The sequence below is a fragment of the Microtus ochrogaster genome, chromosome 5 (assembly GCF_000317375.1).
Source record: "Microtus ochrogaster isolate Prairie Vole_2 chromosome 5, MicOch1.0, whole genome shotgun sequence".
Lineage (NCBI taxonomy): Eukaryota > Metazoa > Chordata > Mammalia > Rodentia > Cricetidae > Microtus > Microtus ochrogaster.
Genome location: NC_022012.1, coordinates 96,412,034 through 96,435,083, shown reverse-complemented (window position 1 = coordinate 96,435,083; position 23,050 = coordinate 96,412,034). Strand labels below are relative to the sequence as shown.

The 23,050-nt window shown below is 40.8% G+C and overlaps 1 protein-coding gene across 1 annotated transcript in view; it reads left to right on the top strand.

Moving 5' to 3' along the window:
• Positions 1–3,337: 3,337 nt before the first annotated feature.
• Positions 3,338–23,050, top strand: part of LOC102001249 (signal-regulatory protein beta-1-like) — a 73,672-nt gene continuing 53,959 nt past the window's right edge. Inside the window, exons 1-4 of the mRNA XM_013346456.1 lie at positions 3,338–3,410; positions 10,842–11,192; positions 16,634–16,939; positions 17,546–17,890. Of these exons, the coding sequence (XP_013201910.1) occupies positions 3,338–3,410; positions 10,842–11,192; positions 16,634–16,939; positions 17,546–17,890 (1,075 nt within the window). The remainder of the gene's footprint in view (positions 3,411–10,841; positions 11,193–16,633; positions 16,940–17,545; positions 17,891–23,050) is intronic.

The following is a 23,050-nucleotide window of genomic DNA, read 5'->3' as shown; positions in this document are numbered from 1 at the left end:
CTTTGACAGAGTCCGATTAATACATTCAACAGTGAGAATTCTCTCAAATAATGTTTCATCACCCACTGTCATTGATTGGGTTTTATGTGCCAAGTCGGCTGTATCCTTCTCCAGAATGCTGAATCTTCCTTTAAATAAATTACCATCAGCCTGTACCATTTCTAAAAGTACCTCAGTTGACTAAATTTTGTTAATTAAATTGGTAATATTCTTCTTCAGATTTATAACCTCTTTTCTGAGAAGCCTGGCATCAATCTGTAAGGACTATACCATTTCTAAAAATGTCTCATTCTTAGCCCTATTGTTAAACCATATTTTTAAGGAAAAAATATTGAGGACAAGACTAATACCCAGAATCAAAAATAGTGATGTATAAGGGACATCATATAAGTCTTGTAAAACCTCATACATATGGTGTCAGTAAAGAAGCTATTGAAACTTTGGATGGTTAGGGTGTCTGACATATTGCTCTTTTTTTTTTTTTTTTGGTTTTTTCGAGACAGGGTTTCTCTGTGGCTTTGGAGCCTATCCTGGAACTAGCTCTGTAGACTAGGCTGGTCTCGAACTCACAGAGATCCCCCTGCCTCTGCCTCCCAAGTGCTGGGATTAAAGGCGTGCGCCACCATCGCCCGGCCATATTGCTCTTTTAAATTATCAAGTTATAAATCTTACCTATGGTTGATTTTGGACTACAGTAGGTGCAATAACTGTACCTGCCAGTAGGTGTCACGAGCCACCTACAAAACAAACCTAGCTGGGCTTAGCAGCACACCTGGAGTCACGTGACTGGTCTGAATCTGATTTCAGCATGAAATGCTGAAAGATGTTCTTAGATCAAAAAAATAATTATTTAATAGAACCATAGACCGTATACACCTCAGTGAGCCATGCACAGGAATAACAACATAATGGGAGTCACTCGGGTAAATCCATATCTTGTCTGAGTTTCCACGCGGTGCAGCCTGGTGAGGCATACGCAGTGGGGTAAGCTCGTGTGAACTTGAAGCTGCTCCAAGGTGTGTAATGAGATAATATAAAGAATCGTAGCAAGAAAAACCGCTATGTGAGGATTCTATATAAACTCCAGGCTTCACACACAGGCCGTGGCCCGCTGAGGAAGGGCTTGTACCAAGCAGGACACACTCCAAGCCAGCAGTGTGCATCAGAGCTGGGGGGTTCTAAAACCAAATGTTCAGGCACCAGATAAAAATGGAAATCATAAAACAATCCCACACCAGTTCAGAATTATGAATAATAAAAGGCTTATTAATTTAAGGGAAAAACTTTGAGATCACTGTCGTAGATAACAGTCCTCTGCATGAACAGGAACAAAGACTAGCAGCTGGAAGCAAGAGCCAGAAGCAAGAGAGCAGGCTCACGTTTAAAGTTACTGTTACAGTATAAGGGACCATGTCCAAGTGGGCTGGTATCTTAAAAGCTATTGGCTGAAGGAGCAGAATGTGTTCCCACAGCACTTCCAGTCTTTCTGAGATGCTTCATGAATAAAAAGCCTACAACTTTAAATGTTTATCTGTAAATTATAAAGTCTTTATAGATATGGTCTGCCTGTGTCAGTGTACAACAGAGCTACCATTTGCCTTATTCAGATTATTACTATTTTAGTCACCATGTCAATACTACTATAGACCAATACTTGAATATTTTGCAGCAGTTAAAGCATGGGATGAAGAAATGATAGGCTGCAAATCTACAATGTCCAGAGTTTTAAGAGTTTAGCATCCTTTTGGTGGACAGAGGTGGCACATGTCTTCAATCCCAGCATTAAGGAAGCAAAGACTATAGATCTCTCAGTTTAAGGCCAGCCTGGTTTACAGAGTGAGTCCCAGGACAGTCATGACTTCAGAGTGAAACACTGCTTATAAAACCAAAAAAAGAAAAATAAACCTCTTTTTTTCCTGGATTTTAATTGAAGAGTTACTAATACAAGATATCTTGATCATGCAGATCTAGTTTAAATACTAGAGAAGGAGAAAAGATTACTTTCCCTAGGCATATTACTGAGAATGGCCTGAAATTGAGTCCTTTTGTAGGGGTACACACAGAACTCAGAGGTATTTGCTGGTACCATGTGCACTGGGCTGGCTAGGAAAATGGGAGGACTCATGTTTTGTCTCCAGAGGCTAGGGCGGCTTAAAGGCTGTGTGCTCACATTGCCTTGGTATAAGTCACAGGAAATTCAGACAAAGTGCTCCATTGGGGTAGTTTCCTCCTAGAGTTTGGGTTCTTGTTTTGCTTTTGGCCTTCACCTTTCCCTTCATCCTTGTAGAGCTGGTTCAGGTTCACCCATGTGACTAGTAATTGTTTTCCCACCTTTTTTTCAATTTGTAGTTCTCATTTTTTTTTTCAAGGCTTTCTTTCATTTCTGTCTTCTCCAGCAGGCTTAAATTAGTTATTTCACTCATGGTGTCCTGGTGAAAGGGGGATGGGTGCATGGGGGCTTTGGAATGTTAGGTATTTTTCTTGGATGGTCTGTTCTTGGGTGGTGTGTGAGTGATCTTTCCTGGAACCAGGTGTTGCCTTAGGGTAAAATAAAATTTAGGTCTCTATTGAACTTGTCAAGGCTGGGTCCTACAGTGACTAGTTTGTTGATCTTGTATTGGTTGGTGAGAATGTAAAGTAGTATAGGTATTATGGAAAACAACAGAAAGCTTCCTCAAGAATTAAAAATAGGAGGACAGGAGAGATGGCTCAGGGCAAAGAGTGAGTGCATAGTGTTCTTACCAACTTCAATGCCCAGCACCCACACTGGGTGACTCACAAACAGCTGTAACTCTAGCTACAAAGTGACTGACATCCTCGTTGGACTGTAATTTGCACTCATATGCACAGATACACATATGCACACATTATTTTAAAAATATGTAAGCAAATCTTTAAAAAATAGTACTACTAGATGATCTAGCAATCTCACAATTTGTATGTATATTCAAAGAAAGTAAAATCGAGATGTTAAGTAAGTCTGTACTTCATATTCATCCAAGAGTCAAACTATGGAAGCAGCATAAGTATCAGGTGAGTAAAGACACTGTCATCTATGAGAATTCCATTTACTCATTAAATAAAAATGAGAAAGCAATTCCTAGGCATATCTCACTCAGTCCCTCTAAAATGCATGATAAATAACTCATCTATTCCTTTAGCCTTCAAGACTGTGTGTCTATTTCAAAATAGCCAGTATGGTTCCTGTTTCAGCACAATACAGTCACACCCCTTATACAAAATAAGATATACCAGATTAGAACCTTGTATCTGCAGATTAGCACCCGGAATCTTGCCAGCACAAACACTGAACTGAGCAAGCTCCTTCGCTCTCAACATGCTTGACCTGGACTCCTGGCCTCACACTCCTCACGGTGTCCTGCTGCTGACCCTACTGCTGGGACTCTCAGGTGAGCATGCTCAGGAGTACAACAATATCTCCTGTGTGAAGGGGAAAATATTGACTCAGGACCCCCCAAGTTCAAGTTCTCAGACCCAGTTCTCGGGACAAAGATTTATTTACTACAGAGGGACAAATGAAGAGCAGAAGGAGGGAGAACATGAGCAAGGAAGTAAGGACTAAGAGGGGTGCGTCCACCCACTGAGACAATGGGACTGATCTAATGGGAGCTCACCAAGGCCAGCTGGACTGGGACTGATGGAGCATGTGTTCAAACCGGAATCTCTGAATGTGGCTGACAATGAGGGCTGACTGAGAAGCCAAGGACAATGGCACTGGGTTTTGATTCTACTGCATGGACTGGCTTTGTGGGAGCCTAGTCTGTTTGAATGTTCACCTTCCTAGACCTGGATGGAGGGGGGAGGACCTTGGACTTCCCACAGCGCAGGGAACCCTGACTGCTCTTTGGACTGGAGAGGGAGGAGTGGGAGGGAAATGGGAGGAGGTGGAAATTTTTAATAAATAAATAAATAAAGAGATAATGACAGAAGACAGAGGAAGAGGGATAAGGGGAAGAGAACCAGGGAAGGGGAACTGGAATATTTGTCCTGGAAAGAGAGGAGACAAATTTGGCACACAGGAAAATGTAATTTTATAAAGGAAAAATGGGAAACTCCATGTTAGAAAGAGGTGCTTAAGTTTAATTGGGCATGTTAATTATGTGAGCTCAAGAAGGGTTTTGATTGCTAGATTTTAATACATTGATAGCAGAACATTGGCAGTCAGCCTCAGGAAAAGGGATTGTCCAAATACTGGAACAGACCTTAGGGGACTAGCTTCAGGAATGTAATCTAATGGTTATTAGCACAGCAGAAAGAACTGGGGAGAAGGTCAATGTCTCTTAGAGCCACATGCTCCAGTGGGCTAGTGTCCCCTTCACTATGAATAGAACTGAAGGGTTCCAGGTGAACAACAGAACTGCCACAGGAGAGAAGCTCAGAACATTGTTCATTTTCTAGAGGCAGTGTCTGGAGTACTGCTCTGTGAGTTCATGGGTTGCCACGGGTGACCAGAAACATTCAATCTGGAAATCATTAAAAATTAATGATTAAATTTTTCTAATATTAGAGCTGACAAATTTATTTTAGTAGAATCCCATTTAAATCCATGTAACTCTGAGTCCCATCAGAGACAGCATGTCAGTTCCAAAGCAGTGGATGGCCTGTCTCCACACTCGGCACTCTCCGCTCCCTTCCTGAGTCAAGGGCGGTGACATGGCTAGAGGGAAGTGTCTCTGGCAGTGCTCAGCCATCATCATCCCTCTCACTAAGTTTCCTCATTCTGTCTTCCAGTTCCTTCCTCATCTAGAGGGAAGTGTCTCTGGCAGTGCTCAGCCATCATCCTTCTCACTAAGTTTCCTCATTCTGTCTTCCAGTTCCTTCCTCATCTAGAGGGAAGTGTCTCTGGCAGTGCTCAGCCATCATCCTTCTCACTAAGTTTCCTCATTCTGTCCCCCAGTTCCTTCCTCGTGTGACCACAAACTTCTCACTGAGTGCTGCTGTCTTACTAGTGCCAGGACATTGTACCACAGACTGGTAATCAATACAATAGTCATTCATTTCCTCATAGTTCTGGAGGGTAGAAACCCAGGGTCAAGATGCCCACTAAGATACTTTCTTCCATGATGCCTCTCCTATTGTGAATCGTACCTTCTTCTCTCCACACAGGATCTCACTTCGTACTGTCTCTGTGGATCTTTTGTTTCTTGAAATGAAAGCAGTCGCATTGGGTTAAGAACCGCCTTAATTGACTTTTATTCCTTCAAAGACCCTGGTTAAAATACAGTCACATTATGAGGTACTGGGCTATGGCTTTGCTATGTAGAGTGTAAGCAATTCATCTATACCAGGTACTCAGACATCCCTGATCTTGTTGATATTCTCCAGGGAGCTTTGTTTCCCTTCATCTCATGGTAAGGATTATTGACACTGTGAGTGGTCCCTGCTCATGATTCTCAAAGATTGTTTGTCCTCAGCTCCTTCTTTGTCTGTTAGAAAAACCTGATGACTTCAGGTCAGGGCTCATCAGCCCTCAGGCTCCCCACTTTGGTTAGGGGAGCTATTGTGTCATCTGATAATAGAAGTCAAACTTTTAATCTGTCCTCACTGTACTCTCGCTGCAGCTGATACCAGCAATGATTGATGAGACCTTCTGGAGATTTTAGCACTTTCTGAAACTTTTGTTTTTTATCTTCTCAAAATAATATATAATTACATCTTTTTTCCTAGTCCCGTTCTCTAATTCATTGACTGTTTCTTTAACTGTTCTCTCTCTCCCTCACTCTCTTTATATGCATATCTCCTCTGTATTTCTGTTTTTGTCTCTCTTTGAAACACACACACACACACACACACACACACACACACACATCTTCCCAAATATATAAAAACAATTTGCTCAGTCCATATACTGTTACTGGAACAAGGACAACACCAATACACATGATAACATTAAAGGAGAATATTTTTTACTGACAGACATTGTGTGTCCTTGCTCTGTCTTTATATTCACATTTCAGCCTTGCTTGCATTATTGCTGTCTCCATACCATAATCATCTGTTTTCCTACAGTCTTCAATGCAACAGAAAAGCCAGTAGATTGAAATTTCTAAGCTGGGATATTTAGTGCGACTTTGGCTTTTATTGGCTAATTTATCTTAGGAATTTACTTCAGTATTGTGAAGTTGTCTAGTACAAATGTCATACTTGGAGTATGAAATATACCCAAAAATTTGTGTATTAAAGCCTTTGTTCCCAGCTGATGGAACTACTGTGAGAGATGATTGGGTGTTAGAAGGTAAGGTGGACATGAGCAATATTGTCCCATTGCACACTGTCTTCATGAGGAGGTTCTGCTTCCCCTGAGACCACAGCAATGGAGCCAGTCAGCACTGTGATCCCTGAACACTCTGAAACATGGAGTCTGATGTGATATTATTTCTTTGCACCCTCCAGTATTTTTCAAATCAATAGAAATATAATTTAGCAAGCCATAACTATCACCTACCTAGAGGTAGATGCAGCTCCGTAATCTGGACCAAACTCTGTTGAGGGAGATGTGGGCCTCTTCCCGCTGCCTGGCTAGCTTATACCCTGAAATAACAACACACAAACTGTATTCATTTAAACACTGCTTGGCCCATTTCTATTAATGTGTGTAGCACCCCAAGTTGCGCTTACCGGGAAGATTCTAGCCTACGTCCATCCTGGGTTGGAGCTTCATCGCGTCTGCCCGGGAGAGGGGAGCATGGCATCTGAGCTCACTTCCTCTTCCTCCCAGCATTCTGTTCTGTTTACTCCACCCACCTATGTTCTAACCTATCAGGGCCAAGCAGTTTCTTTGTTAGCCAATGACCTTCCTCAATCAAAACTCCATGACACTATGCAGATACCCAGTGTCAGTGAACAATCCATGACCCAGAAAATCAGCTGAGGAATTACCTTTCAATATCATGAGCGTAAGCACTCACCATGTAGAATGTACTCCACTGTTCTGCCTCATGTGGGCCTTCATGTCAGGTTAAGGCTCTTGTCACACTGCCACAGCACAGAAGAAGCAGCAGAGGCACAAACAACCCTGATAGCAATGTCTAGATCTGTGGTTTGAATTCAGGCTGATTGACTGAGGTCATAGAATTAGCAATCACTCCTCCCAGAGACTTTCTTCTATCCCATAAGCTTTGGCTGGTGAAATGAGGACAGGGTCTATGAGTCTCTGCTCCTGTGCTCTTCAGCTTTCTCCTTACATGCAGTTTTTATTTGAAAATGTCATTCACATGGGAAACAAGGTTTCTATTTCTACATAAATTAGCAATTTCAAATGGGTGTGAGTCACATGGGAAGATGCTCATTGAGCAAATCACACGTGCGGGAGAATTTGTTGAGTCCTGACTATGAAGTAGAGACTGTTGACAAAACGGTTCCACTATCCTTCACTTTTACTATTGTGTAAAGTGCTCTTTTCTCTTCTTTGCTGAAACGATTTTCTTCTGCATCCCATGGCACTTGAGAGGCTTGAGTGTTGCTGTTGTTGCTGTTCCCCTGGATATATTGAATACTGAGGCTGCACCCCTAAGGTAGTGTTCTGGGATTTCTGTGGACTCACCGATGAGGGTGTAAAGGACTGTCTACTTTCCATGACCCTAGCTGGATGAAGTCAGAAACTCTTCCCTTGCTTAGATAGTATACAGTTACTGCAGCTTGGACTCTAGAGATGGGACAGAGAAGAAGGATGGAGTTTCTCCCAAGCAAACCTGTTCTGCAGACTCCAGTTCTCCCTAAATTAGCTAAAGCCAAGAAGGACTGGATGCTTCTACTAGCTGTGATCATCTTCATCCATGCAAACAAAATTTGATGAAATTCTCAAATCCACTTTTCAAAGAAGATTTCACAGATGTCAGGATAATTAGTTCAGTTTTCTGTTCTCTCCTCCCAGAAACACAAGGTCCTAATCACTCACTTGATGACTTGCTTCTCTCTCTCTCTCTCTCTCTCTCTCTCTCTCTCTCTCATTGCTCTCATTGGTTGCCTCAAGGAGCAGTTGGCTACTGCTTTAGTTCTTTGTGAAAGATGAGGTGGGTCCTAGGCACATGACACTGAGTTTTAAATCTCCCCATATTTACCATTTTATTTTTATAGAATCAAATTACTTTGTAAGCATCAAAGACATTATTTCATCTTAGTTTCTATTAATTATGATAGAGCATCACTGCTAATAAGAAATGTTACAGAGGAATGGCTACTACTCATGTGTCATGTTTAAGTAAATAAGTCTATTGGAAAAGCAAGCCATACATACTGCTTCTATACTTTTTGTTTAATCTCTGTCTCTACATTATAGGTCCAATTCCTCAATAAAATTTGAAGTTACAACTTTGTTTTTAAATACAATATTAAATCAATCCACAAAGTTTTGAGGGTTGCTACATTTTCAAATTCTGGACTTAACCTTATCTTAATATAAAAACTAATTAGGTCTTTTTAATCTTTATGATTTTTCTAAATTTTTTCTTAAAAAATTTGGTCTAGGAATTTAGGCTTTCCAGTTCAACAAATTATGGAACTTTGAGAAAATTATTTATATAATTTTACACATAGCTATGCCAAAATGTAAATTATTATATAGGCTCACATGGTCTACCCCATTCCCATTATTTTTCTCATATTTCATTTTTAATCAGTAAGTATTCTAAGACTATCAACATGCTTGCTAGATTTGTTATTACTCATTACACAACTTTTAATTTCACAAAGTTGCCCTTTGCTTTTGGCTTCAGTTATCAAAAGAAGCAGATTTTCCAAATCAGACATTCTTGTTCGAGACCTAGCAGTGTCTCCCGTCCTTCTTAGAAGCTCCAGGTGTATGTTCTTCCCTCAGGCTATTAATGAGAACCACAAGGTAGAAGATTAGTCACCATCGTCAAAAAGCCTAAGTAGAAGTTGGTAGCTCGGGATGCTTTATGAGATTTTAAAATTCAGAGTACAGTCAGAGTTGTATTGTCTTCTGAACTAGGCCTTATTCTCTGGGATTCTTTATTTCAACACAAGGGAAACCCATTAGCATTTCCTGAAGGACAGGTATTGATATCTCCAATCAGGTATCATTGTATAATCCCAATTTTTTAACTATAAAGCCTGTTTTCTCTCTTGTGTTGGTCCCATAGTTTTGCACTGTGTGGAATCCTGGGTTTTATTTAAATTCTGGATATGTTTTCTCTTTTAGAACTGTGAGTACACACACTGTCTCATGGCCTCCTGGATGCTAACACTTCTGATAAGGGCTGTGATCCTATCATTTAGCAGGACGAGAAGAGTCATGCTCCATCCAGGCAGCACTCCGCATTCTCTTTCTACTCTGCTTTTGTCTGTTGGATTCTAGCATCTGCTGGTGTGTGTCTCTGAGTTTATCTCACACTGAATTAGGTCAGTTGTTGGATTTATAGGTCTTATATTTTAATAAACCAGGAAAGTTTTAGACAACAGTTGTTTTCCAATAATCTTGTCACTGCACTCCAAATTCTTCAACTTCTTCTCTTTATTGTACCTCTGCCACTGCAGCGCTGCCTGAGTAATGTTATAGTACACATTTTCATGGTTTTAGATAAATCCTCTGTGGACTCTGTCCATTGGACTAATAAATTTTATACCCCTCATGAGTTGACTCCTCAATATCATTTGGTTCCTTCTCATAGTTTCTCTCAGTTTGGTGTTATATTTTGCTATTCAGACTCTTCACTTTCTTCAGTAATTTTCCTTACTTTCCTTTTGCTCTTTCCATATCTCAAATGAATGTTGCACAGTCTTGGTCCAGTAGTATAAGAGAGTGTAGTACAATGCAGTCCTACAAGATCACCAAAGTCCAGGCAAGAAGGGGCAGAAGTGTCAGCTATGGAACTTAGAGTAACTGGGTAAATAGGGTGTTGTGATGGGAAAACAGGTGACAAGAGAGAGTGTCTCCAGGTGACAACATCATCTGCAAGGGAACAAACAGGGCCTCCTGGAGGGTGTGACACTGTGACCCCTTGGTAGCTGCCATGTCACACCAAACTAGAACTTCTGACCTCCAAAGCGTGAAATAAAACGTTTCAGTTGTGTCAAACCATTACCTTTGTAGGAATCTGTTATGTCATCCTTGAAGTTAATATAATGTTGGGGCCAGAGGGAGATGGTTTGAGGGTTAAGACCACTTGCTATTCTTCCATGGGACCCAGGTTTCAGTCTGAGCACCCACATGGTGACTTATAACTATGTATGACCTCAGTTCCCTCTTCTAGATCCCTTGACCACTAGACATGTGTTTGGTGCATAGACATACGTGGAAGAAAAATACCAATACACATAAGATTGATTAATTAATGTGATAATAATACATATTTTAAAACTGGTAACTTAAACCGGGGTTTTCTTTCTCTATTTAATGTGCATGTTATTACATTTTGGGAAATATATCTATGACATTGTCTCTCCACCTGGTAAAGCAACACCCCTGACTTGGGGCCTGACCTAAAATCTGGTAATCAAATGTACATCTCACTAACTATACCTCACACTTAACATTTACGTCCCACTGGTCTCAAAGAGTCATGTAATCACATCCAGTACTATTATATAAGAAGTGCAACATGCCATGTGCACAGAAAATGAAAACCAAGCTGATACTGGCATGAGAATCTCAAACAGAATTGGGGCTTTATGAAAATACTGCCAAAGACTCTGTTTCTGTGACTCATTTCCTCATCTGTTACATTTGTTTGCTAAGAGGCCCAAGTGAGGGGAACTGTGATCACCTCATGCTGAGGTCTAGTTTATAACAGTATTTGATGACAAACTAGAGGAGCCTGTGGGTTCCCATCATGATGATCACTAACTGACGTTTCCTGCAGGAGCAGCTACAGAGGACCTGAAGGTGATTCAGCACGAGAAAGCAGTTTCTGTCAGTGCTGGAGAGTCAGCCACTCTGAACTGCACTGTGACCTCTCACCGTCCTCTGGGGCCCATTAAGTGGTTCAGGGGCACAGGACAGAGTCGGAAACTAAGATATAATTTCACAGGAGAGAAGTTTCCCAGAGTCACAAATGTTACAGATACTACAAAGAGAAACAACCTGGACTTTTCCATCCGCATCAGTAATGTCACAACTGATGATGCTGGTACCTACTACTGTGTGAAGTTCCAGAAAGCAGACTCTGACAAGGAGTTTCTGTCTGGGGGAGGCACAGTGCTGTATGTCCTTGGTAAGTACTGCATCGTCCTTGTCCCTCATATCTCCAACAGGTCAAAATGTGTCCAAGATGCTGTGATCACAATGAAGAATCAAGCCTGTGACCCTCATGCTCATAGGGTGACTTTACCCAGCTGTGGGCCAAGGAAACTGAGGAGAGGACATGCTATGGGCTAGCGGTGCCATTTATGGTAAATGGGGGTAAACCCACACCCTTGCCTGCCTCACAATACCTACGCTTCTCGATCTGTCCCTATCTAGTGGCTACGTAAAGACAGCTGGTGCCTTGTTCAGGGACAGCGACAAACCTGGCCTACTGCCTCCAGAGAGTCTTACCTCACCCAATTAAGTCTTCTCTTTCTGCCAGACAACCTGGGCTTAGTGTATGCTAGGTTCCATTCTAGATGTCAAACAGATAGCAAGAAGCAGGCAAGCATGAGCTCTTTTCCCAAGATGTGTGTCTCCTCCCTCCCAAGAGGAAAAAAAAATCAAGGCAAAAAGGGACATGCCCAGGGCACAGTATGGTTGTCTTACTTGTTCTTTGTCCACAGCACACTGAGTTTGGTATGTGCCCACATTCACTGTGGAATTTCTCACCCCTGGTTTACATCTTTGTCTTGGGTCTCTCTGGAAACATTTTGAATCCTACTTGCACAAGCACTGAAGGTTCTAGGCAATGTAGAGGTAAGTCCTGGAGTTAATCTCCATGTAGACGATCTCCAATCACCAGCATAGGCATAAGGGCATTCACTTTGAACTTCCTGACAGAAGCCTGAAGTCTTATTTCTTAGTCTTGATTCCGGCAATTTTATAGCATGAAGATCATTCAGTCCATCCCTGTTGGAGATGTGAACCTAGTTTGCCAGTGCCCTGTCCATGATTACATAGCCAGCTGATGCTGGGATCTGGCCTTGAACATACATCTGACTCCAGGCCAGATTCTTATAGTCTAAGCAAGGAATGCCATCTCCATATAGCAGCCTGGTACATATGAGAGGCTGAGTCAGAATATTTCAAACTCAACTATAATTTCCATTTATCATCGGTTCCCCAAGGTTTCAAGATGTTCCTCACATCAGATGCTAATAGTAGTGGTAGAAAAGTTACACCAATGTGGCCGTACTATCACTCCATATTAAAGTGAGAACTGTTCCCTGTGTAAACAAAGCTTCACAGTCCAGCAGCTAGAGACAAACTAATAAAGATCCCAGATCATGAGTGCTTCATTTGTCTCAATTCATTGCCACTAAAGCAGTGCTACAGTGAAGAAACTTGTATACCAACAGTCCAGGCAACAAGGTCATGCCCTCTGAAGGAGACCTGCTGCATTTGAAGGTGAATTAGTTCACAAGGATGCTACCATTTTCCTACCTGGGTATGGTATAGGAAGTCTTCTCACAACCCCTCAATAGAGACAGACAAGAGGAGTGACTATCCTGGCACTATAGATGCCATAAATAAAGACACTAATGTTCTAGGTAATGCAATGCCTGGACAACTACAACCAGCAAGTGGCTCAGTCAATGTACAATCCACAGACTTCCACTGATACTAGATTTACCTGACATGTCATTGTCCCTCAGGACTCCCTTGATGAGAAAGTAGATGAAAAGAGGGAAATGAAATAGCAGAGTGTGCTATGTGTTGCATGTCTGTTATGTCGTTTTCTACCTAAACATGTACTATAGGGGACAGGTCACTTCTTCCCTTTAGAGAAGAAAGCTCTGAGGTTCAGAGGTCTCATTAATGGTGAGCAGGTGAGAAAGAGTCAAGTTTGACTAAATTACCCTGCCTCATAGAGTAACACAGCACACATGGCATTCCTCCTACATAGCTTATTCTTTCTGAACAGCAGAAGCATAGTACATACCTGCCTCTTGTGTCCAGTCTTGAAAATGTGGTCTATCCATGAAATAAGGAGAAAAGCAGGTTGTATAGGAGTCACTTGGAAAAGAGCCTCCTTTCTGGAGTTATCTGGAACAGGGATTTTGGCTAGAATTCCTCATGTAGGATTCTTAGAGATGAAAAATTCCTCAAGTAGGATTTTTAGAGACAAAGAGGTAGAGACAGAATTACAGAAATGGGAACAGTTATTTTGTTGTGGTAAATGAAAGTGAGACACAGAAATGACCTCTGAGACACAGCAGGTCCTCATCTGTGGCATGTTGATGATCACAGATCCTTTAGAGGGAGATGCTGGGCCCACTGTATATCACACGGCAAAGCAGCACCACAGAATCCATGTGGCATCATCATTGTACAACTTGGATAACTTACTGGATTTGAATGGCAGTTTACCCTTCTGTAGAACATGGATACCTACACCCACTTTTTCAGGGTTCTATGACTACTCCGAAAATTACTGAGAAACTAGCATCAGGAGGTAATGTCATCACTTTCTGTGATGACAACAGCCATGTTCCCTGGTCAATGTTATGGACACATTCTAGATGGTAATATCAGTGACATCCCAAGGCAGCTAGAGTGCAGTGGTCTGCAGGGGAGAGGTCTGAGACAGTGTCTGCATAGGCATCCCAATATGCATCCCAGCACTCTCCTCTCTCATGTGTGCCCAGGGCAACTCTCCACAGAGGGGGGGGGCTCACTTAGCAGACTCTCCCAACTAGCACAGTATAGAGACCTGCTATACTGAAGGAGTGAAGTCAACACTCCAGAGGGGGACTCACTTGGCAGACTCTCCCAACTAGCACAGTATATAGGCCTGCTATACTGAAGGAGTGAAGTCATATAACACACAAAGAGAAACTCCTGACTTATAGGAAATGTTTTGTCAATGTGAGCTTTATTACTCAGAAGTCATGTGACCTTGAATTCTTACTTTCCCTCTCCAGGCCTTAGTTACCAATTAATTTGGGGGTAGGGGGTTAGTGATTCTCAATTTGGCTTCACTTTTCTTGTTGGGAGCTGTGAATTCCCAGATCCTGAAACAACTTGTTTTCCCCTGATCTGGGTGCCTACAGCTGCTCTCGGCACCAGACCCTCAGGAGTTCCTGATGGCAGGAAAATGGTTTCTGGTGCATTTGGCTGGGGCGTGGCTATCTCTATATAAGCTGCCCCTGAACACAATAAAGGGGGCATTCTTGGGGCATTCTGGTTTCAAGGATGACCCGTGTCTCTGTCTCTCATCTCTCTGTCTGTCTTTGTGTGTCTCAATCTCCAGCCCCTTGCCCGGCTCGGGAATGGTATGGTGGCGCATAGAGAGTAGACAGGCATGGTGCATCACAATTTGTCTTTGGAATAATGTGGGAAACAGATAAATCTAAGATCCATGTTTCTTTATTTAGCCCAATATGGGACCATCTGAAATATTAAGTGTCTCCAGAATGTTCTAATATGCAGCTTGGATTTAAAATTTCCTCAGATACATTTTTAAAAACAACAGGAGATATTTGTGATTAGTCCCTTGATGGACCTGTTACATCACCAAGCTGAGGCAGAACCATCCTTCATGCTTCAGAATAGCAGTGCCCACCACACTGCTCACAATACCCTAAAGCCCACATAACGTGCCTGGGATATTTCTCAGGGAGGAGATCCAACCAGGGAAGAATGCTGTTCAACTCTAATCTCAGGGCACAACTCTTATATATTGCACAGGACTACAGAAGAACAATTTCTGAGGTCTGACATTTCTCTCTTTCACTTGAGAACTCTACCTTAATGACACAGTATGTTGCTGAGCTGTGTCCTTCAACTATCTCATGGCCGTCTGCTCTATATAACTAATCCTTCTGGAAGAAGTACTTGCAGTCCTGAATGTGCTATAAAAGCCACTGGCCAACTTAGTAAGAAGATCCCTAAGAAAGAGGAGGATGTCAGGGTACAGAACAGCGTTTCTCAGCCTGTGGTTCACAAACAGTCTGCTGGTTGAAAAGAACTTTTACAACAGTCTCATATCAGATATTTGCATTATGATTTACAAAAGTAGTAAAATTACAGTTATGAAGCAGTAACAAAAATAATTTTATGGTTGATGGTCACCACTGCATTAGGAACTGTATTAAAAGTTGCAGTGTTAGAAAGGTTGAGAATTACTAGTATAGAGGCTCTGCTCCTTACATAGGTTTTTCAGAGTAGAGGCAGAACAATCTAGAGGCATGCCATTTTATGTCTTTATGGATTTTGCTACAGCTTACAGTGGCAAAGAATAAATATATGATCTCATATCTAGTAAAAGCTGCCTTGATACGTAGGATCTGCAAACATATACTTACGCAAAAGATTCTATCTTCATTTTCATTTTTATGGTGATATTTTGTTCAGTTTTTATGGAAGGAGACATTGATGCTCATTAGATAAAGATTGAGATTCAAATTAATCACCTATTGGGGTGAGATGAGTTTTGTCATTTGGCCTGTGTAAACTGTCCACCCATATGCAATTTGGAATTAATCCCACCAAAGGGTTGGTCACTGGAAACTGAACAATGTCAAGATGGCCAGAAACTCCTGATAAATAGTGACTGGCCCCTCAAACCTAGAGGGACATCAGGCATGCTCATGTTTAGGTAGATTGACTTTAAAGACACTTGATTACACTCCTGGTTTAATGCACATTTGAGGAACCACATATGTAGAAATACAAATGTGTATGATATTTCCAAATGCAGCCTGTTACACATACTAACCTCAGCACAGGACATCTGCACAGCACACTGCCCTCTTCCCACTAGTTCACTCAAATGTATGTTTTCAACCAGGGAGTGCTACTGTCTGTTCAACAAGCTTCTGTGTCTCTTATAATTAACACTGAGGACAAGAACCACCTTTAGCTTTTTCTGCAGAGGGTAATCACTATTTTCAACCTCAAACTAAGTCTGACTGAAGCCCATTTAGAAATACAGACTAGTGAGCTCTCAATGTTAAATTCAGGCTTGGCACAGATGAGATCTATTAGTGTGTAGATAAAAGAAGTAAAGAACAAATGACTGGGAGAAGTAGGAAGGGTTCCAGCTTTGTGGCCCTTCTGTCATGTTATTTCCTCAGTTACTACAAATGTAAATCTAAAAATATTTTCCCTAAATTTCCAGAGGAAGCCGGCAGAGCAGATGATAGAGAATATAAAATACATTGATAATTGCCTTCCTTTGTCCAGACTGAGAATTCCACCAGGCTTTGCCCTTCCTCATTTACTGGTGGGGATCTTTGCTAAACTATGGAGACCAAAGAACACAGGACACAACAGAAGGACAAATCCTGTCCAAAAAACAAACAAACAAAAAAAAAACAAAGCAAAAAGGATAAATAGTTAATGTCTGTGTCTACATCACCATGGAGTAGAGCAGGTTCTTAGTATGTCTGAAGCTCTGGTATTGATCCCAGGCACCACAACAAACAATGACAATGGGGATAATGTATATGAAGGTTCCTCACAATGTTATGTCAACAGTGGTGGCCATCACAATCACACCCTCGTCTATATGCTCCTTTGCAGCTAAACCGTCTCCTCCTGTGGTCTTGGGCCCTGCAGCCAAAGTTGCTCCTGGGCAGACAGTAAACTACACATGCAAGTCCCACGGTTTCTACCCTTGGAACATCATGTTGAAGTGGTTCAAAGACAGAAATGAGCTCTCTCACTTCCAAACTACTGTGGACCCCAAAGGAGAAAGCATCTCCTACAGTATCTCCAGCACAACCCATGTGGTGCTGAGTGCTGGGGATGTCCACTCTCAGATCACCTGTGAGGTGGCCCATGTCACCTTGCAAGGAGGCCAGCTTCGTGGAACTGCCAAATTATCTGACATCGTTCTAGATAAATGACTCTGAAACGAGCTCTCGCTCTCATTCTTTGTTTGTTTTTTGGTTTTTCGAGACAGGGTTTCTCTGTGGCTTTGGAGCCTGTCCTGGAACTAGCTCTGTAGACCAGGCTGGTCTCGAACTCACAGAGATCTGCCTGCCTCTGCCTCCCGAGTGCTGGAATTAAAGGCGTGCGCAACCATCGCCAGGCTCGCTCTCATTCTTTTAGAATAGTTTGGTCCATAGTTCCCAGGAAGCATTCATGCATACCACACAGGAGAATCATAGACTGCAACCATCACATAACAGAAACTGTATTTATTTTAATTTCGGTTGTACTGATTAGGAGCTACATACTAATTCCTGGCATTTTCATCCATTTTACTATTGTTATTGCTTTCTCAGTGCACCTGGGAGTTGTGCTAATTTACTTCACTTATTGTGACACCCTGTGCACCTGTGTGGCAGGAGCTATGTTTGGGGGCTCTCCTCTGGCACAAATAATCAACCTGTCCCCATGATGAACTTGCAATGAGAATGCTTCCTCCATACTTCAGCTTCCCTTCTAGGGTCTTTCTCTACTTAGGCTTTGAAGTTTCAGCTTTTGATTATATTGTTTCAGTTTCACCCACCCTGGAGATCAGTGAGCAGCCATCAGTGATATGGAATCTGATAGGTGTCACCTGCCAGGTGAATAAGTTCTATCCTTCGAAGCTTCGGTTGACCTGGATAGAGAATGGAAATATATCCCATACAGAAGACCCTTCTACATTCACTGTAAACAAGGATGGAACCTACAGTTGGACCAGCTGGCACATAGTGAATGTATCTGCCCATGAGGAGGACATAATACTCACCTGCCAAGTTGAGCATGATCAACAGCCACAGGAAATAACAACTCATACTGTGATGGTCAGTGCACATCAGAGGGAACAAGGTATTAGCACCATGTCTGGTAAGGTCTCTACCCAAACTTCTTGGCTGTTTGTAAATTTTTCCTGTTTTTTGAATATCAAAGGTAGCATTTTGATTATTGTGTGATAATCCTAATATCTACAAACTAAGTAGAAATTAAAGTGAGTTATCATTGCCAACTTCTCATGGGTCTCATGCATTTTTTCCATTTATGTGCTAACATTCACAGATATTAAATAAGTGAGAAAGGAAGGCATCATCCTACTCTAGAATCTTACCTGTTGCCTTTTTACCCTAACATTTGTTATATCGTGTTCATCTTCTTCTTCCTTTTCAGTACCTTTCCTGTCTCCATTCCATTTTACACTTTCCTATGAATATCTGGGTCCTCGCTCAGTGTCCTATGCTACCTCTTGAATGTAATTCCAACAGATCTCCTGAGGATCTGCGGTTTTACTGTAGATTGGCAACTCATTTGATGGTGAGTGCTCATGCCAGGGGCCTCATTTTCTCCTGTTTTGTTATAACGGACAAATATCTATCTATACAGACCGTGAATCCAAACATACTACATGAAGCTTTCGATTTTGCTGTCATTTCTTGCCCTTCATTAATTACCTAATGAGTCATCAGTTTTATAGACAGTGAATCTAGGGGTGGAGAAGCAATAGGGATGTTGAATTCTTACCCGGAGACCATGTAATCTGGTCTAACATAATGAAGGGAAATCTAAGGCCCCTGGAAGCAAGGTCATCAAGAGTGCATAAGGCAAATTTTTATAGTTAAGTATTTCTCATTGACTTGTTACTATCCTAGGACTTAGAGTTTGAGGACCCTTTATATAAGTATGTCTTATTTCCCACTCATTAAACACCAGGCATGGCCATCAACTCCCTTGACTTTTTAAAACCTCAGGTTCCTTGTCATACAGCCTTTGTTGTGAGCTTTATCTGATGGATAAATGATAGGTCAACCAAATAACCATTATATCACTGTTAGAACAGCAAAGTTTAGAAAATATGAGCTCCCTTAGAGTAGAAAATATATAGATGCTACATAATTATACCTTCTGATGGATCTGTCATGTATGCTCATACACTTGCAAGTGCAAGTCACAGTGTGTGTTCAGGTAACTAATAATATCTTCATTCAAATCCAGTGCCATCATCATATTCAATGAAATTAACTATAATTCCCAACAATATTTCAAATGAACTGTCTTTTCAAAATTACTTTATAGACTTTTTTTGTGTACAACACTTAGGTTCTTCAAAAAAAATATCATTTTCCACAGTTTGCCCAATAACAAATAAGTTTAGAACTTTTTGTTTATTTTATGTGAGTTTTCAAACTTTTACTATAAAATTTATTAGATGATCATATTGTCCTTTTAAAGTCTAAGTATGTGTGTAACGATGATAATGCTCCTTTCTCAGTACTGATGTGGAAAATTTGTCATATCCCTTTTATTTCATCAGTCTTTCTGGAAGATTTCCAATATTTACCTTTTACAAAAACAAAATTCATTCAGTAATTATATCTACTTTTTCAGTTTATATTTCATTGATTTGCTACTGTTCTCTCTTCAGAATTGCTACAAAAATTTAGGGAAATGCCTTATGAGTCTACAAATGATCTATAGGAAATGGGATCCTGTCATGGGATTCTTAGTGCCATTCATTTAAGAATGGACTCAAAGGACAGGAAGTCCAATGGGAATTTAATTACAGTTTAAAAATAAAAACACATTCCTTGTTCAGGTAAACGCTAAATCTCATCAGATTCTCAGAGTTTGGTAATGTAGAAAAGAATGGGAAAACAAAACCAGAAACAATTAAACAATCAAACAAAAAAAATCCCATGATATTCTAGCCAGCAAAAAATTTAATCACATGGTGAACAATAAATGGGGAGAGAGCTATAGAAAAATAGTAGTGAAGTCAATAGTATCAGATAAAGCAAGCTTGGGTTCTGGCAAGCCCTGAAAAAAAGATGAAAACAGGAATAGAAAAAGTGGTTCCTTCTTAGTCAAGCCCCAGAAAGGTGAAATATGTTGCTGCTCAGCTAGGAAAAACTGTATTGTAGAAAATAATGCTTTCATTTAATTTGCCCTCCTAGAGCCCAAGTTGAGTTTCTCTTCTTCTTCTTCTTTTTGTTTTCTTTTTTTGAGACAGGGTTTCTCTGTAGCTTTGGAGTCTGTCCTGCAACTAGCTCTTGTAGACCAGGCTGGCCTTGACTCACAGAGATCCACCTGCCTCTGCCTCACAAGTGCTGGGATTAAAGGCTTGCACCACCACCATGCAGCTGAGAAATTCTGTTCTCTTGATGTGACATTTACTTAGTCTTTTCTTGCTATTCTAAGGATAGTATTTACTTCATTCTGCTTGTTCCTGATTTAATTTGGTCTTTTTGGTTTCACTGAGGGATGAGGCAATTCACTTCAATGCTTGGAGCAAAAGAATTTATCTTTCTATGAATAACTATTTTCTGCCAGTTTAATTTAAATAATTATACCTCTACCACAAGCCCTGGGAACAATGGCCATTAGAGTTGGGATCTTCAGTGCCAGACAGTTTAGTAATCATATTCCAAATTCTCTTATTTAAGTGTATTAAGTGACTCTTCCATGTCAGAATTCCAAGGAAATATTCTATGGTGAATGTAGGAAGGCAGACATTTCCAGAACACTGTGGATATCAAACCAGGTATGAAACGGGAGGTGTAGCTGAGAGATCCACGAGATCATAGAGCAGGTGTAACAGGAGCAGTGGGCTGCTTGTCATCCCTGATGCCCTGCTAGCTTACACCTGAAATAATCACACAGAAAGTATATTAATTTAAACACTGCCTGGCCCATTATTTCTAGGCTCTTATTGGCTAACTCTCACATCTTGATTTAACCCATTTCTAGTAATCTGTATATTACCATGAGGTTGTGACTTACCAGGAAAGATTCAGCATGTCTGATTCTGGCAGTTCCATGGCGGTTCTCTCGCTCTGCTTTCTTTCTCCCAGAATTCAGTTCTGTCTTCTCCACCTTCCTAAATTCTGCCCTATCAAAAGACCAAGGCACTTTCTTTATTCAACCAATGAAAGCAACACATAGACAGAAGGACCTCCTACACCATGCATAGACAAGAAAAGACACAGCAACTCCTCAGAGAGCTGAGTCATGGGATGGCCACTGAGAATTCTTTCAGGATGAAGAGGAGGGAAGAGGCAATAGAATTCATAACTAAACTCTGCTGCATCAAGTTGGGTATCTGCTTCTTCCTACAGCCCTATCAAAACCATTTCATTCTTGTTTGTGTTGTTGTTGTTGTTTGTTTGTTTGTGTTTTCAGGAAATGTTATAGTTTTATTTTAAACTCAGGTAAAGAAATGTGTTGTTTATTTTGTAATTCCAGGATACAGAAGGAAACTCAATTCAAGAACTCAAACATCATACCCACAGTCAAAAGCAGAAAAACAAATGTAACCATAATTATCTGTTTGCTGTGTGATGCTCACCTAACTTTCTTCACTCTTCTTACATGGTGTAGAACCCTATGTCTAATGAAATGGTGCCACACACACACACACACACACACACACACACACACACACTCATAGTGGTCTTTACCATCTCAACTAACAATCAAGATAATCTGCCACAGATAACACTAACAGGTCAGCCATATCTATACAATTCCTTAGCAGAAATGTTCTTCCTAAGAAAGTTTAGCTTGAGGTAGTGGACATTTACAACTACCTATTATAGAGAGTGTCACAGGAAACCTGGGCTAGTAATACTCACACATATGATTCTTTTATTTACATCTTGCTAGTATTAATATTATAGGCAATGGTTACTAAAGTGTTTGCTGTTGCTGTTGTTGTTATTGTTATTGTTGTTGTTGTAGTAGCTGTTGTGCTAGGGATTGAACCTAGGAACCCAACTAACCTTACATGTTAGGCAATTACTATAACCAATGTACAACCTAGTCAGCCTATTTCTATTCCTAAAACTAAATTTTAACCTTTGATTAATTTCTAAATTACAAACACCACTTCCTGAACAAGAGAAAAATTTTAGAAGGCATCTACACTGGGGTGGATATGGGTTGTATAATGGCTGAGGCACCAAACCATGACATCTATTCTCATAGACTCATCTATAGAGTCTTGATCCTTCATCTGCCTGTCTTCAGCAAGTACTTTGATCAGGCTGTTTGCCAATTCACCAGGCTCCATTATGCCACAAATCTGGATTTCTTTCAGGATGCTTTTATATAAACAAGGTATTGTGTCAACTATCTTTCTTCCAATGGACCATCTTTGTGTGCATGTACTGTCAAAGCTATTGCTGAGCAACTGAGAGACTGAGCCTGTTTTGTCCAAGGACAGTGTTCCAGGGATCATTCTAAATGCCAGCAGTGAGAAGCTTCTCTGAATCCCACTAACCTTGTGAGCCTACCTACAGATCAGCTTCCACAATGAAGAGTAAATAGTAATCCTTAAACCACAATAGTTCATTCTAGATCAAAATATGAGTGATCAAGGCCCAGGAACACAGATTTAGGTCACCTTAAAGGTCACTGTAAAGAAACTTTTAAGCAATTTTTGCAGGAACAAAACAAAGAAAGCCATAAGTTAAGACACTTTTGCATCACATTGGTAGAAACATGGAAGAGGTGGGTTACAATACAGCAGAGAACCCTGGTAGAGGTTTCAGACGTCATCTAATGACACCTGTGGTATCTTGGCTGGTGGAGTTTGCTAAGTTAACACATTATAAAGGAAAACTAATATTCTACTTGTACATTCAAATTAATTGAATTCTCACAAAGCTGTTATGTCAAGTACAGAGGAAAGAAAGATATGGCTATTAAGAGGGTTGAATATGGCCCCAGATAATTTGGCTCTGGACTTGCAACATGCCAAACTCTCCAATTCATTAAATTCCAAACAGTTAATAATAATTCCAAAAGGTATAGTTTGAAGTTCAGCTTCTTTTTGGAAACTTTTGTTCATAAAAATAAGTGATATGTGGCACTGAGTACAAATTCTTACCCAATCTTTCTAGAAGGGCAACTTGGTGACCTGTGGTACAACCATTGGAAAACTAGAAATCTCTTTACTGCATATTCTTCTTAGAAGTGCACAAATGGCTCAGGTAAAGGTCTCTAATGATAAACTCCTTGTGCCCTCTCTGTTCCTCC